Source organism: Poecilia latipinna, unplaced genomic scaffold (genome assembly GCF_001443285.1).
Source record: "Poecilia latipinna isolate Pla-1442-1.1 unplaced genomic scaffold, P_latipinna-1.0 Scaffold773, whole genome shotgun sequence".
In the NCBI taxonomy this organism is placed as follows: Eukaryota; Metazoa; Chordata; class Actinopteri; order Cyprinodontiformes; family Poeciliidae; genus Poecilia; species Poecilia latipinna.
In genome coordinates this window covers 12610-29011 of record NW_015113389.1, presented here as the reverse complement: position 1 = coordinate 29011, position 16402 = coordinate 12610, and the positions used below count along the sequence as shown (strand labels likewise).

The 16402-nt window shown below is 40.5% G+C and overlaps 1 protein-coding gene across 1 annotated transcript in view; it reads left to right on the top strand.

The window, feature by feature from the left end:
- The window catches only part of LOC106955884 (neural-cadherin), a 136504-nt gene that overhangs the window by 108445 nt on the left and 11657 nt on the right, over nt 1-16402 (top strand). Inside the window, exons 13-22 of the mRNA XM_015046312.1 lie at nt 573-822; nt 1291-1418; nt 1760-1946; nt 4256-4399; nt 6444-6727; nt 7230-8838; nt 9581-9674; nt 10490-10674; nt 11637-11866; nt 13376-13653. Coding sequence (XP_014901798.1) covers nt 573-822; nt 1291-1418; nt 1760-1946; nt 4256-4399; nt 6444-6727; nt 7230-8838; nt 9581-9674; nt 10490-10674; nt 11637-11866; nt 13376-13653 — 3389 coding nt within the window. The remainder of the gene's footprint in view (nt 1-572; nt 823-1290; nt 1419-1759; nt 1947-4255; nt 4400-6443; nt 6728-7229; nt 8839-9580; nt 9675-10489; nt 10675-11636; nt 11867-13375; nt 13654-16402) is intronic.

Here is a 16402-nt window from a genome sequence, read left to right as displayed (position 1 = left end):
GTTTTCTAAAGTAATTCTTTAAGTCAATATTTTTTTTTTTGCTCACAAAGTAGATCCTCCTGAGGTTATTGTTTTGGATCTGCTAAAGGAGTAACTACACAGTGACAAAAGTTTAAAGGCGCTAATGACATGGATTGGGTGGATCCTATGCATGCTGTAAGCTATGCTTTGAGTTGTGAGCCATGCACCTTTGTTCAACCCTTGTAGCACCATCTGAAAGCACACAGAGCTCATTATCTCAGCTGATCAACGTGCACAGTGTAAAGGGCAAAGTGATTTGTAAGAAGTTTATGCTTGTGCATTTATGGATTTACTTTATGATCTAAAAGGAGCAATTGATTAGGACACATCACTCACAGCCAAAGTTTGGCATATTAAACTTCATAGTTGATTATGGACTGGATTTTAACAGTCCTTGGCCACTTGGCACCCTTCTCGTAGTGCTGGCTGTAAGGGTTTTAACAAACGTGTCTGTATCTCTGTTTTACTTTGCTTTACCCAGCACTTTTTGATATTTCACCACAAAACCTGGGATTTGAATTTTTTTTTGCTTTATTTCTTGTCCTTTTCAGACAATCAAGGCAACCTCTCAGCTGGGTGACCCAAGAGTGACCTACAACCTCGAGGATGGGATGGTGCCTGAAACCAACATGCCGGTCCGTTTCTATCTCTCCCCGAACCGGGAAGATGGCTCCGCATCCATTCTGGTGTCAGAGCCGCTGGACTATGAGCTCACTCCGTTTTTTTCTTTGCGGGTCCGGGCTCAGAATGTGGCTGCAGTCCCTCTAGCAGCTTTCACAAGAGTATATGTCAACATTACAGGTATTAAAATTGGATTTTACAATTGTTTGACAGTACATTTGTAGTCTTCATGATTTCATTAGTAGGTTTCTGTAGTTGTAAAAGCATAGAAACATTCATGTTTTGCTATAATTAACATTAACTGTGAACATAGAAGTGAAGGATTAATTCTTCTTGAAGCTATTTCTATTGTTAGAAATTTGTACCTGTCAGTTTGTTTGAATGTATCTTCAGCACTAAAGTAAATGTATTTGCCGTGGGTTTAAAGAACATATCTGTCTTCCTGAGAATGTAACATGATAAAGTGATCATCCTTTTTATTGTAATATTTATACGTATGTTGGAATGACAGCAAGCTTACTGCTAAGATGTGCTGTATACTTCTAGATCTTGCACAGCTACAGAGGCTACAAATCTCCACAAGAATTTATTTTTAATGTGTGAAAAAGAAATTATTAACTAGCCAATAAATCTCTTCTTTGTCCTAAGATGTCAACGACAATGTGCCATTTTTTACATCCTCTATTTATGAGGCCTCGGTCACAGAAGGAGCCCAGATTGGCACATCAGTTCTCCAAGTGTCTGCCCATGACAAAGACCTGGGTCTTAACGGAGAGGTACATGCAGATCTGTTTGTGTTTGTGTTGTAAACGTGGGGAGGAAAAAGCTCTGCAGCTGACTCCACAGTGTTATTTCTCTGCTCAACCATCCATGTCACAGCAGAAGCAGCTTTATGTAGCGTCACAACTCATTTCCTCCACTGGGGGAATTTTTGTTCTACCTTCATCACAGAATTTCAAGGCATGGTTGAAAGCTGCTGTCAGCAGCTGTCTGAATGATTGCGCAAGTGTTGGTAAAGCCGACAGCATTGATTTAGTTTAATAAAGAGATACAGATCCAGGTTTAATTTCAACCGTTTCGGCGGTGGTTTACATTTCCAATTATCTGTGTTCCTCAGATCACTTACTCTTTGCTCAGCGACAGCAGTGGTGACCACAACTTCTTTCGCATCGACCCCCAAAATGGAGTCATCTACACGGAAGCTGTGTTTGACCGGGAGGCCCGCAGCTCCTACCTGCTGGAGGTTCAGTCAGAAGACGGCCAAGAATCAGCGCGACCTGGCAAAAACAAACAGCCAAACACAGGTACAGGTTCGAGATGGCTGGATGGATGTATTCTATATCATGCGTATTTCTGGAAAAAAAAAACATTTTCCTTTAATGTGGCTACAGACAGACTAAACTCATAATATGCTGTCTTTTACCAGCATTATTTCGCGTAGGAAAAAGGTTATAAACATTGTTTTTGAGCATGTATACAGCAGGATTACAGTTGTTCAATTCTTGTTTTAGTCTTCCATCTTAACACCACTTTACGCTTTTGTTTTGTCAGGCTTTTCAAAGAAAGAGACTTGTTAGATGTCCCTGATTTGCATGAAGTATTCTTGTCTTCAACCTCATGAAAATGTTAAGCAGTCCATTTGACATCTCTAAATCAACAAGGGGAACTTCAGTGTATTGATTTTCTTTTTAAGCAGTCAGAGAGTAATGCCACTGTGATGCTTAGAGTGTTTTACATTTGTAAAACCTTCCTAGTCCATAAACAATATAAGTTCAAATGAGACAAGTTTTCCTTATACAATCACAATTGGACTGTCTGATTCTGACAGTCAAGGATCTGTCAAGCAACGATTTTGATAGATCCTGGACTTTTGCCCTCTAACTGACCAAAGCACATCTATATATTTATTTCAGTTCAATTCAGTTTCGTTTACATGCCTCCTCATTACAACAAATATCCTCATCGGGGATTTTACAAAAAAAACGGGTTCCGTTTAAATCTCGTCCAGTCCTTTACAATATAATTGGATCACATGGTCATAATTAGATTCAAGGATTTGAAATCCAATATTCTCCCAGTTACAGTACAATTGAATCAAAGTCAGTTGATTATACCCTCACTGGCCACTTTATTAGGTACATGTCACTGGCAGCAGGTCGCACTACCTTTGCATTAGTTCTTCATGGCATAGATTCAATAAGTTGTCCACATAACTACATTGAGTTGCCATACTGTGATTGACTGTGTCATTATTTCTGCTGGCAAACAATCATACATGTATATAAAGTGGTTAGTAAGTTTATAAAACCAATTGTAAAACGATTCTGAGGAACTCTGATATTTATTGAAAAGAAAATATATTCCCAGTGCCTTTTATCGTTTGCCCTGGTGTGAGAGTTTTGATTGAACAAGTCGTGATTTTTTTTAACTTTGACTTTCACACTAATGTATTGTCTCTGTTTTAACGGTAAAAATAATTGCAAACACGGCCTGATGGGGTAACACTGAGCTCTCTAACTCTGTCTGGTGCACGGCGCTGTGTCTGTGCCTTGAGTTTTAAACAGATTACATCAGTTTACATTCACACCTTGGGTTTCAATTTGAAAAGCAGAATCTCTTAATCTGATTTATTCCACTGCCATGACCAGAATGCCTAAGCGTCCTGCAGCCTGAAAACAGCTTGGAGATTTACCGGTTTTATGGGTTCATATATTTATTTCTGCTGTAGTGCCCCCCCCAACCTTTTTACAAGTTCTAATTGTGCCTGTTTATTATTTAATCTGTACAGCTTGTGTTTGTAAACCTTAAATTGTGTGTGACATTTAGACAGTTAAAAAAATCTCAGCCTGTATCTGGAGTGATGTGACGTGACATTTGCATAGAAGATTGAGTCTTTCATTTGTATCTGTGAAGCTGGTATTAGGGTGTTGCAGGTGATGTTTTGGAGCAGTAAAGCCCTCTCTCTTGGGTTGGCAGGGCTGCTTAGCATTTACAATGAGGCCTTAGCTGTGTCTACATATCTTCCACATCCAGGAGGGCTCATCTACACTGCAAACATTACCTGTCTCTTTGTCACCCCTGCGGGAAACACCAAAAAAATAAATAAAAAAAATAGGGGATAATGCAAAAACAAGCCAAGAAAATAAAGCTGCGTGCCACTATCATCATCTCTTTCTGCAACGGGTTTAAATTAACATGTTGACAGCAAGCTCTCAGAGCAGATAGTTTACTCTTTCTAACTAAAGAAATAAACGGTGTAATGAGGAGGGCACAGATAAGACACAAACAGTTGTCATCTTATTAATATTTAACCTTCCCAGCAAAGAGTTTCTGTATCTTTTCCCTGCAAAAATACAGGTGCTTGAAGAGGTTTAGCACTGACACTATTATTGTGCTGTCATCAGTGCTAAAACAATACATCAATTTAAATTTAAATTACAGCAAACATGAATCTTAATAAAAGTTTTGTAACCTTTAAGTTACAGGGAATTATTAAATGTTGCTTTCTCCCTAAAAAGAAAAAAACACGGATTGTGAATTATACATACTCACAAATAAGAGTGTTACCCTATGTGTTGGTGTTTAATCTTTTCCTATTCTGTCACTTTTGCAGACACAGCATATGTGAGGGTTTTCATCAGCGATGTCAACGACAACAAGCCCGTCTTTGCTCAGCGACTGTATGAAGTCGCTGTCGATGAGAATGCAGATGTTGGTCTGACTGTTGTCACCGTCAGTGCCACTGATGAGGATGAAGGTACGCTTGAGGAAGCAACAGAAGCGATGGGATTCAAAGCGCTTTTTTTTTTTGCTCCTACCAATCCCCAGAGTTGAAGGTTAAAAAAGCAAGCCAACAGGAATCCATTTAAAAGTTATCTTAAAAATGTACCTGGGTTTGCAGATTTATTTACTTTTATCCTCTCTTTCTTGGAAGAACAAACTTTTTTTTTTTTGGTACTCCATCTGTCCATTTTTCATTGACTGCTCAGTCAAATAGAAACTTTTTTGCAGAATGGCTTTTATTTGCAGCGACATGCACAAAGCCACCGTTAAGAGCAGACTTTTTCCAATCTGGCCTGTGCTCTGCAAAAATCGTGTCACTAAAATCAAACTGTGTACTAGTATTAGCAGTCATTTAAGTGCTCAGTAATGCACTGTGGCACATATGTTCCAAAAAGACTGACATGCTCCCCCACAGTAGGTGGGTGGGATTTAAGCAATAAAGCAGTTGCTCATCCTTCATATGGCAGTCTAAGATCCAGTTATCAGCAATGTTTAGGTCCGTTAATCAAGTATTTATGGAGAGCGGGGGTGCAGCTTAGGCTGGGCTGCCACACTAATGATAAATGGCTGTGCAATAACACACCAACCCCCCCAACATTAGAGATACAATGTGATTGTGCCAAAGAGGCTACTCTCAATCTGTCTTGCTTAAAAACTCCACCCTGACTCTGGTCACTGCAAGCCTGCCAGCGCCCTGCGGTAGACGAGGGGGAACTATGTCAGTTATGGCTGTTTTAATATTACAGATTAATGTATTAACACAGGATTGTAACCACTTAATCCCAACAGGATGATTGAAAGCAAAGACTATATGTTCCAGAAGATTATCTCATCTAACATTAGATTAGATGGTCTCCATAGGGGCACAGAAGATAAGTTGAGATATTGACTTCCTCTTTTCTCCACTACATCCCTGAACCTCAGCCAAGCCCCAAAATAATTCCCTTAAGGACAGTATAGGAATGCATTATGCTTCCTTCCACTCATTACTTTTCCGGTAGTCCTTTTTAATTAGTATCTGATTGAATTCAAGAAGACAAAGTACAAAGTTTCCGTTTAATGAAGTAATCAAAACAAGAAGGGGTTACGTGAATATGTAGTCGTTCGTGAGTGTTGGAGGAAATGAGGTGTAATACCCTCGCGACTGCTGCAGAGGCACAGCAACACGAAGGTAGGAGGTGTTAAAATACGGCTTGTTTCACTATGTCTAGATTGCCACAAACAGACCCGGCCCAAGATTATATGAAATCCTAAGAAGATTCCATTTTGGGGCCCAACTCCACTTTTGGCCACCAGTCACCATAATACCATTGACTTCCCTTTTACACTTTAGCAATCTGCATTTAAAAACTCTGATCCCACTCCTATGCAGTTGGCAACATACTAAAATGAAACTCTAAAATTTAAGATATGTGTTGATTTTATATCTTCTTGCTCATTGGTGTTATGGTGATCAAAGTGTGAGTCAAGATCCTTAAAGTAATGTATTTATATTTGCCAAAAAAACATAATGATATTTATAATAATAATGGTATTAAGGAATGTTTTGCATGATTACAGTCACAGCAATCCTTGAAAATTTAACATTGGATAAAAAAAAAAAAATAAAAAAAAAACACTTGGGAAGTCTTCAATTTATGTAATCTTTTTGTTTCTTGTGTATTTTTTTTTACAGATAATACTCCAATTTTACATTGTAAAAGCTTTTCTGAAAAGACCGATTACTCATTAGATAGGCCAAATTATTCATGTCGCTGACAAATTTAGATTTTTTCATTTGAAGTTTGATTCAGGTGGAAAATGAGACATTTCTCAAGATATAAAACAATGTAGAAGTACGAATTAAAAGAAAATCTTGCATATTTTTTATTTAAAAAAGTAAAAATTGTCTGTTTGCATTCAAATCAAAATTGTGGTTATGCCTCAATGTTAACATCAACTTTCCTGTCCAGATGATTAATGCCCTCTTAAAATTTGACACCATTTTTCTAATCATGCATTTGTAATTCATTCCACAGGAGCCAACGCCAAGCTCCGCTACCAAATAACATCTGGCAACAAAGGGGGTGCTTTTGACATCGAGCCGGAGGTCGGGACAATCTTTATTGCACAGTCGTTGGACTATGAAAAGCAAAAGCGATACAAGCTGTTGGTCCTCGCCTCTGATGGGAAGTGGGAAGATTATGCTGCTGTTGTAGTCACCATAGTCAATAAAAACGATGAAGCACCTGTGTTTTCTATGAATGAGTACTATGGATCTGTCACCGAAGAGCTCGACGGGTCTCCTGTTTTTGTGTTACAGGTGAGAAGCCTTCAGTGAAAAAGAACACGCTGTGTCCGTTTTAGTAATGACAGAATCTCCAATTAACTTTAGACATATCCCTTCTTTTTAATGAGCTTCTTTCCTAGCTTTGCTCTCAGTGTAAATTTATGTGGCATCTAAGTAATTATTACAGTTTACTATTCTGGCATGTTATTTCAGTTTATCTACTGCTGGTGTTTAACCATAGCCTGGCATATTATAGAACTTAAATCTCTTTAATTCACGGAGACAGCAGAGATAATTCTTGTGCCGTAATACAGTGACACCCACTCTCAGGCGAGATGGAAAACACATGCCTGATCTGAACTCGTTGCTTTAATTAAGCTGGACAGGAACAGTGAGAAAACTTAGATGGATGTACACAAACGGAGGCCAAAGCAAAAGCCTCTTGAGTGATGGTTGAGAAGAGATAAAGGGGAAACAGTAATTTGGGTTTGAGTGGGTGAATGTATTCCCATTTTCTAAAGATTTTGTCTTACAGGTTACAGCCACTGACCCAGACAAAGACGCCGACCAGGGAGCCATCCGGTACTCCATTCATGGCCAAGGTGCTGAGTCGCATTTCATGATTAACGACATCACAGGGGAGATGTACGCCCAGCGAACTGTGGACCGAGAGGAGCGGGCTGTGTGGCGCTTTGTTGTCATGGCAACGGACGAAGAAGGCGAGGGCCTTACTGGCTTCACAGATGTTATTATCAACGTGTGGGACATCAACGACAATGCCCCAACATTTGTGTGCGCACCTGATAATTGCCATAGCAGCGTGGCTGAAAACTCTCCTCCTGGAACGTTTGTTGTTGAAATGACAGCTGTGGATCTGGACGATGCAGCCGTGGGTCAAAACGCCATCCTCACCTACCGGATTACAGATAATGCACAGAATTCGGACAACGCAAACCTGTTCACCATTGATTCCAGCACCGGCACCATATCCGTGGCGGCAGAAGGCCTGGACAGAGAGCTTGCTGATAGCCACCATTTGGTTGTGGAGGCCAGGGATGGCGGCGGAATGACAGGCACGGCCACAGTCACTGTGGTGGTGACAGACGTTAATGATCATGTGCCAAAATTTAGTGAGGACTGGTGTGGCTCTCGTGTACCCGAGAGCACACTAGAGGACTCGTCCCTCCTGGAGCTGAGTGCTGTGGACCCTGATGATGGTCGCTACGGCCAGTTGGCTTTCAGTGTGGTTTCCGGAGATGCAGAGCAGCGATTCTATATTGTCAGTCACAAACTGGAGCAGAAAAGCACTCTGAGGCTCAAAAAGAAGCTGGACTTTGAACATCCAGATGAACAAAGGTTTAACCTCACCATCAAAGTGGAGGACTCCAATTTTGCCAGTTTTATCCACTGTATGATCCTAGTAGAAGATGAAAATGATAATGCACCTGTGTTTAGCCTGAGTTCCCACCAGCTCCCCCCTGTGCCTGAAGACGTACCAGTAGGCACCAGTATAATTCAAGTCGTAGCCACTGACTCTGACTCCGGTCTGAACGGGGAAGTTTTCTACAGCATTCTCCCCCATTCAGACCCGTACGGACACTTTACAGTCAACCGAGGTGGTGTTGTCACTGTCACCAAGTCTCTGGATAGGGAGACGGTGGCAGGTTATGAGCTGGTTGTCATAGCGACAGACCGTGGCACACCAGCGCTGACTGGCAGTGTTACGGTCCACTTGCCGTTGCTCGACATGAATGATAACGGACCGGAGCTGGAGATGCTCTACTCCCCCGTGCTGTGGGAGAATGGGCCCGCGCCTCAAGTGGTCCTTCTTAACGGGAGCTCAACCCTCCTTCATGTTGTGGACAAAGACACCCCAGAACACGGGCCGCCTTTCCTCATCTCCCTGCCCTCGGCTTACTCTGCTGACTTCCACCTGCAGGACCATGGGAACGGCTCTGCCACACTCACCACCCTGCGGAGATTCGACAGGGAAAGGCAGAGCGAATACCACTTACCGGTCGTAATGATTGACAGTGGACTTCCACCGATAACGGCCACAAGCACTCTCACCATCACTATTGGTGATCATAATGATAACGCCCATCAGGCAGGGGAGAAAGATGTCTATGTGCATAGCCGCAAGGGTGAGTTGCTTGCTTACCCCCTCACTTCATTTCTTGCTTCTTCTTCCTTGTTTTTGCTTTTGCACTGCAGGCAGAGTTTGAGTGAAGAGGGAAAACTAAGGCTAAAGCTGAAGGGAAAACTTATAGCTAAAGCTATACTGACTCGGTGTGGTCTGGAATCCATAATTGTTTGCTCACATTTACACTGTGTTATGCTATGATAATTATGTCAAATTCCTCCTCCAGCCCAGAGCGCTTTCATTCCTTCCTGTAGCCTAAAGCTCATAGGTACATCATTTTATTGCAGCATCATCATTCTTCTTTTGTCTGTGTTTCTTTTTGCCCTCCAGGTAAGTTGGCTATGAATATTGGCTTGTTAGTATTTTGATCCTACACAGAGCTACATGGCAGTTCTGGTAATTGTGGGTGACAGGAGTGCCATGACTCGTGGAGGCTGCCATTGTTTACCCAGCTGCGGTGCTCTGGCACCGCAGGTCGATAATAGCATAATCCATAGTGAGATAGCCTTGCTTCTTTAAGCCCCACGCTCTCTGAAGTGGAGCAATGAGAGTCTATTCATTCCAGCGGTGGGACTCCACAGTTATGAGCATAATAAGCAGAACAGAACACAAGAATGCAGGAGAAGGAGAAGCGAGGGATGAAAAGATAAGTGTTGGCATCAGCAGATTCTGTCCAGACTGAATCAATGTGTATGTATGCATGTGTGTGTGTGTGTGAGTGCGCGTGTGTTTACCTTGAACAGGAAGGATGGGAAATGCAGCTCTAGGGAAGGTGTATGCCCCAGATCCAGATGACTGGGACAACAAGACCTACAGTCTGGAGACAAGTGCAGCTAAGTAAGAGCTCAGTGCTAATAGGCTATAATTTTTTTTTCCCTCTTAAAACTTACTGATCTTTAAATGTACCGCAGAGGTTTAAGTGCTAGAGCTTTGAAAAAATGTGCCACATATGCAGGGGAAAAAAAAAAAAAAAAAAAAAAGTTGTGTGTGGAGTGATGAGCCTGTACTCCCCCAAAAAACTTCTCTGAATGATATCATTTGGTCTAAACAGTGCTTACCTTGCTATTTTTCCACAACTCGGAGGCAATTCCCTGCCCTCTACTATATCCCACACTTTCCATTAAGATTTTAATCTCTGTAATCTTCAGTGATTGTTATTCTGGAAACTGTGACCATAACGAACAATCACAGAAATCTTGATCATACTGCGGAACGGTTAAAGGCTGAAACAGCCTATATGACCACATTCTAACTACTTCAGGGACCTTGGGTTGTTATTCAGAGTGAACACTTTCAGAATCAGATTAGAAATACCAGTTGCATATTTGTTTTATTCATACAGCAACTTCTGTCACCATGACAACTACCAAGCCCTGGTAGGACCTTTTGGATCCGAAGACATTTTTTCTTCCCTTTTGTTTTTTTTTTTTCTTCTACTATTTTGGATACATTTTTCTGCTTCCTTTTTTGTGTTTAAAAATGAATCCCTATTTAGCACTTCCTGTTCAGCAATGAATGAGTGATAAATATAGAAAAACAGATCCATCCATCCATCTAAAAATTGGCTACAAATTAACCGAGATCTCTAAAAAGCATTTGTCTGAATAAATCCTCTGTTGTCTTTCTGGTAACCGTTCTTCTGCTCTTCTCAGATACTTCAGTGTGAATCAGAGCTCAGGGATGCTGACTGTCCGACAAAACACTCCGCCAGGCAGCTACTGGTTAAGAGTTGGGGTTTCTGATGGGGTGTGGCCTGACGTGATATCAGGAGTCAGGGTTCACATCGGGGAGCTGGAGGAAAAGGCCATTCTGTCGTCTGCCTCACTGCGGTTGACAGGTAATGTGTGCAGAAACACATTTTCACCTGATTGCATAAATTTAGTGTTAATTCTAAATCTGTTGGTGGAAGCATTAGAGCGGGTGGATCGAAGCTTTGCTTAACTGTAGTGTTACTTTACGACCTCCCGACCTAAAAATCAGAAATGGATTGAATAACAAAACTTTCCGATAGGCGAAAGCTTGCTCTTTGTTGACTGTGGTTAATTCTGTTTGGACACTGATGTTAAACGTGACAGCATGTTCCACGAGTCTGAATAAATTAGTACTTTTCCTTTAATGATTATCAAGTTGTCAATCCAGTTAACACCTAAATAACAGGCTGTCAAGAAATCTTTTTCCCCTCCAACTTGCATTGTTTAACATTTCTAAGCATTGCAAAGCATCCATTCACAGTGCTCGGTTTTCTTCTTCTGTTCCTTGCTCTGCTGCGGTCTGAGGTTCATGTTAGTGTATTCATTTTTTCTGGCAGTCTCTCAGATCAAATCTCCGTTATAAAGGTCAATCTAGAAGTGTCAGGTAAAGTCCTTGACATTTAAAAAGCCATTCGGCGAACAGAGTCAAAGGCTGTTATGGATGCCTCTGACTCAGAGTTGTTATCATGTTTGAGAGATTAAAGATGACTGCTCACATTTTGCAGGTGGGTTCCACCCAAAACATGATTGATTTTCCAGTCCTTAAAAACGTTTTGTACAAGGCAGTTTGTCAAGACTCTGGCTTCATGCCCGTGTGCAAACTGATGATTTTATTTTTTTTCTTTTCTTTTCTTTGTACTGTGCTGCATCCGGACTCATTTAACTCATGGACGGCTCCAAGAGGAAGCAGATCAATAGAGGGAGATGTTAGGCTACCTCTTGTGTTAATGGAATAAGGAACTTCACCGACTTTGATCAACTCTCCGGTTGTCATTGACGAGTCAGTAGTTCTTATTTCATGAGCCTCCATTCTCTTTGTTTCCCAAAGGCATTACAGCGAGAGAATTTATCGACTCGAACGTCGAGGGGAAAAGTCGGCTGGAGGCGTTCTGGGACTTCCTGTCTGAAACCCTGTCTGTCAGACCGGGAACTATCAACATTTTCAGTGTAGCAGACAGAGAGGCGAGAACAGTGGACATCCATTTCTATGTGCTAACCAATAATGGCTACTTGCGTCCAGAGAAACTGCACAGTGTCCTGGCTGCACATAAAAAGAAGGTATGTATACCATCCTGTCAGACCGATAGAGATCACCGTTCATAAATCAAGTGATAAACCTAGGAGCTTGAGGGAAAGAGATAACCAAGCTTTTTATCTGCCCTTTCATTCTCACACTGAATTTCTGTCGGTTTACGGCCTGACCCTGTCATGTCCATTTGTCTCTTATTCAGTTGTTGTCAGTGTATCTCTTCCTTTTGGAGCAGCCTTTCTTTCCTCGACAGTTTTCCTCTGCATCAGTGTAACTACCTTGCCACTTTAGCTATTAATCTAGAGATCCAGAGCCATAGTCTTCCTGCACACTCTTCCTCTTTTAAATGTCTTATTAACTGCAGTACACACCCCAAACTCTTTCACATCTGTCACCTTAAAAACAATGTTTTATTAGGATTTTATGTGACAGTCCAACACAAAGTAGGATAAATTGTTAAAACGAAAGAGAAACGATATGCAATTTTCAAAAGGTTTTACCAGTAAAACTGAATGGCATGCATGTGTGTTTATATTCTGAAAGCAAACATGTTGCCTACAGCTCAGGTGGGAAAACCTTTTGAAGGGATAACTATAAGTTTGACATTCTACAAATGCAACCTTTATGGAACAGTGAAAAGTTGAAAGCCGTACTTGAAAGAAGTCCAGTTTAAAGTATGTCACAGCAGCGTAGGGATCATCGTGAACGAAGACACTCTGGTCAGATGAAACAAAGACTGAGTTTTTATGTCCTTTATGCAAAACATGGTTAATGTCAAATCTACCACTGCACATTTCCCTATACACATTATTCTTTGAATGAAACATGTTGGTTGCAGCAACTTACTATTTGCTGTGATGCAGGTTCAGGATACCTGGTCAGAGTAAATCAAAATCTGCAAATGACTTCAGACTGGGTTGGAGGTTCGCCTTCATGCTGGACAATGACCCAAATATCCAGCCAGTGTTACAATGGAATTAGTTCAGAACAAAGTAAATACATGTATTACAATGGATCAGTCAAATCTCAGACATAAATCCAATTTGGGTTCTGGTACAAGACTTAAAGAAATTGCTATTTACAGATGCTATCCTTTCAATTTGACTACCCTTTAGTTATTTTGTACAGAAGAATGTGCAAAAGCAGCTCAAAACTTTTAGAGACATTTCCCAGAAATCTTGTAGCAGAAGTCAGCTCCAAAAAGTATTGACATGCTTGATATTGCTGAATACTTATGCAGAGGCTAGTTTTGAAATCTTAATTTGTTAAACATTATTTTAACTTAGGCATAATTTTCCTTTTTACCTCAGAACTATGCACTACGTTGTGCTGGTCTATCACATAAATTCCAATAAATGTAAGAAAATGTGTTTTTTTAATATAATGAAATGCAAAGCTGAAAGATTATAAGTATTTTCTTGGAAATCCCATAAAGAATCTTGCAAGATGCAAAATCCCTGTTATCTTCACAGACCGTTATTATAATACCTGTTTTGTTTTGTTGTTTTTTTTTTTTCCCCTTCTTTTTCACACTGCAGCTGCAGTCACTCCTGCGTGTGAATGTAAGCCAGGTGCAGGTAGATGAGTGTGTTCGCACTGACTGTAAGACGTCCGGCGGCTGCTACACACAGTTAACCGTCAGTGACTCTCCCGCCTTGATAGACTTCGGTGCTTTATCCCTGGCCTCAGTGAAAGTGACATCTTTGGCCGTGTGTGGCTGCGCCTCAAGAGAAATGACCCACCGGACGTGCTCCTACTACCCCGCTAACCCCTGCCTCAATGGAGGGACATGTGTTGACACACAAAATGGGTACAGGTGAGGGACATAGCACTTGTTTGACGTCAGGTGAAATGGACTCTGAAAAAAGGTCAAACATAAACTTGTTTCACTGTTAGTTTGTGCAAATAGTGTCTATAGACATGAAATGAACTTGAACTACTCTGGTGTTGTCAGCTTATCCTCCACAAACTGGGATAAAGATATGAAACCACTCTTAAAGTAACTGTATTTGCATTGCAGCTGCATTACCTCATGCTGATTTTTCAATGAGAAAAATAACTTCTAATTTGGATACTGAGTATTATTCAGTATGGAAAAAAAAAACAAACATTAAGAAAGACAATTTTCACATGGCATTAAACCTGCTGGTAATGCTTTATATAACTGTCTTTCTCAAGTAGCAATTTTTTTCTACTATAACATTTTACAAAAAACAAGTAGGGATGGAATGATTAATGTGATATTTCATATGCCTATTACAACCTTTTTTCAAAAAAGCGACAAGCAACAAGTTTATTGACTTGTTTTATTAGTAATATTGACTTGTCTTGTGTTTTCTATATATCCACCCTGTCCTTAACACCAGCCTCACCTTAATAAATTCCTGCTTAGCAATTTTCATCTGACTAACACAAATGATTCCATTTAAAATCCCTGTAGTCTTTATCAGACTTCACAGATTTTTATTTTGTTATGGTAGGACAGAAAAGGTTTTTTTTACTGGCATGCCTTCCAAACACAACCAGTCGTTGTGTAGACAGTGCCTAAAGGTTGACTCCTGATGACAACCAATACACCCACACTTTGCTGTATTTCCTAAGCGTTCACATTTTGATCAGTGGTGAAAAGGATTTGTCTTTTGGTTAGGTTATACTTTCACCCTCCACATAACCAAGAGGCCATCATTCCAGTTGTCTTTACAGGTTTAATTCATGCAGGGTCACAGGCAGGCTGGTGACTATTTGTAGTAGTCATTAAACAGGCTGAGGGGTACACACAGTGCAAGGCTAATGGAGAGATGAACAAGACATATGATGATGCTCACACTTGTTTTCAGAGGCCAGCTAACGTAGCATATATGTTTTTGGATTGTGAAAGGAGAGTGGAGTACAAATGGACCCAGCGTTTGTATGAGGAGAACATGTGAACTCCACGAAGAAAGGACCCAGTAGAGATTTATATTTGTCTAATATATCTAACAAAAATGTAATAGTCGTATAGAAGTGACAAATGGTGGCACAAATACTTTTTCTTAAGCAGGTTTTTTTTTAGCCTTTCTCCCCACTGAATAAATGCATGCAAATGAACATCTGGTTTTAAAAAAAATACAATGTGAGATTAAACTGCAGCAAAAAGCAAATGTATTATAAGACTTTAATTATTGTAAATGATGTTGAATGTTTTTTTTTTTTTTTTTTTTTTTACTTCAATACCTGTGGCAGGCGATAAACAAGAATCACCTTTTCATTGTTAAACTCATTCGACACTTTATTAAGTACATCTGGTTAGGACTGTTACCTTCAGTGCTGCTTTAATGGGGCACAGTGCTTTATTCTGCAGAAAGTTATCATCATTTTGGTCTAATCTTGGTCCTCTCACCTCTGACATCAGCAAGACATTTTCTTCCTCACACTACTACTCACTGGTTGTTTTCTCTCTTTTTTTAGCCATTCTCCCAGAAAACCACAGAGATGGTTTTGTGGAAATCCCAGTGGATCAGCAGTGTCTGAGCAATTCAGATCAGCCTGTCTGGCACTAACACCATGCCACATTGAAAATCATTTAAGTTCTCTTTATTCCTCATTGTATATTCTTCACCACATCCAGATGACTAAATTCACAGAATTGCTGTTTTGTTATTTTTTTTTTTTTATTACCACCCAACTGAACAAATGCATGTGATAAAGTGACCAGTATTTCATGACTTTAATTCATTTTATATTTATCCTAACCATTGATTGTTTCTTGCTCTTATAATAAATATCATTGCCTTCAGGTTTAAAAAGCTCAGTGGAAGTCTTTACAAAAAAATGCATGGATTTCATTTCACATTTTTTATCACACTCTAATGCACAGATTAAATAAATATAGGGCAGAAGGGATTATTTAAATGTATTCCCTACTTCTGTTTGCTCACACAGTGCAAGTAGTGCCAGTAATATGAATGTGCAAGAAACGTTTATGCACCTGGTGGTCACAGGCAGCATAAACACAACGGTATTTTTTGTTTTCATCTCATTTTAAATTGTCTCAAACTATTGCAAAACTCATGTTTTCCGAGACACGCGTCTCCTCCTTAGAAACCGTACATGTCACCTGACGTCAATTCAGTCCATCCATAAAGAATCCAATTTTTCCTCCTATCCTCTGTTGAGGGAGCTTAACGGGAAACCTCAGAGAGGAGCTAATCAGATATTGTCAGACAGAAGTGAGAATAACAGGCCGTGCCCTTCCTGATTTGGACTGCCATTGCTCTCACGAGTCACATGAAAGAACAGTGAAAGATTGAGGTGCTCTTTCACTGCTTATTGTGAGCATGTGTATGCAAAGGGCTACCCATCAGGCTAAGCCTCCTCTTTTTTTGCTGCATATGGATCAGTATTCCTACCATGTGTTGCCCCCTCTGCACAATAAACAGCGATGTGAGGAATAGTCCGTTACAGCCTCAGTACACACAGCCTTCTTTAGACACTGCATGAAAATAGATGGCTTTGACATTATCAGCAAAGCCAGCTTGTCTCACATGCCTGCAGTGGAGGACAGGCTGAGATCAACCAGTCCCCTC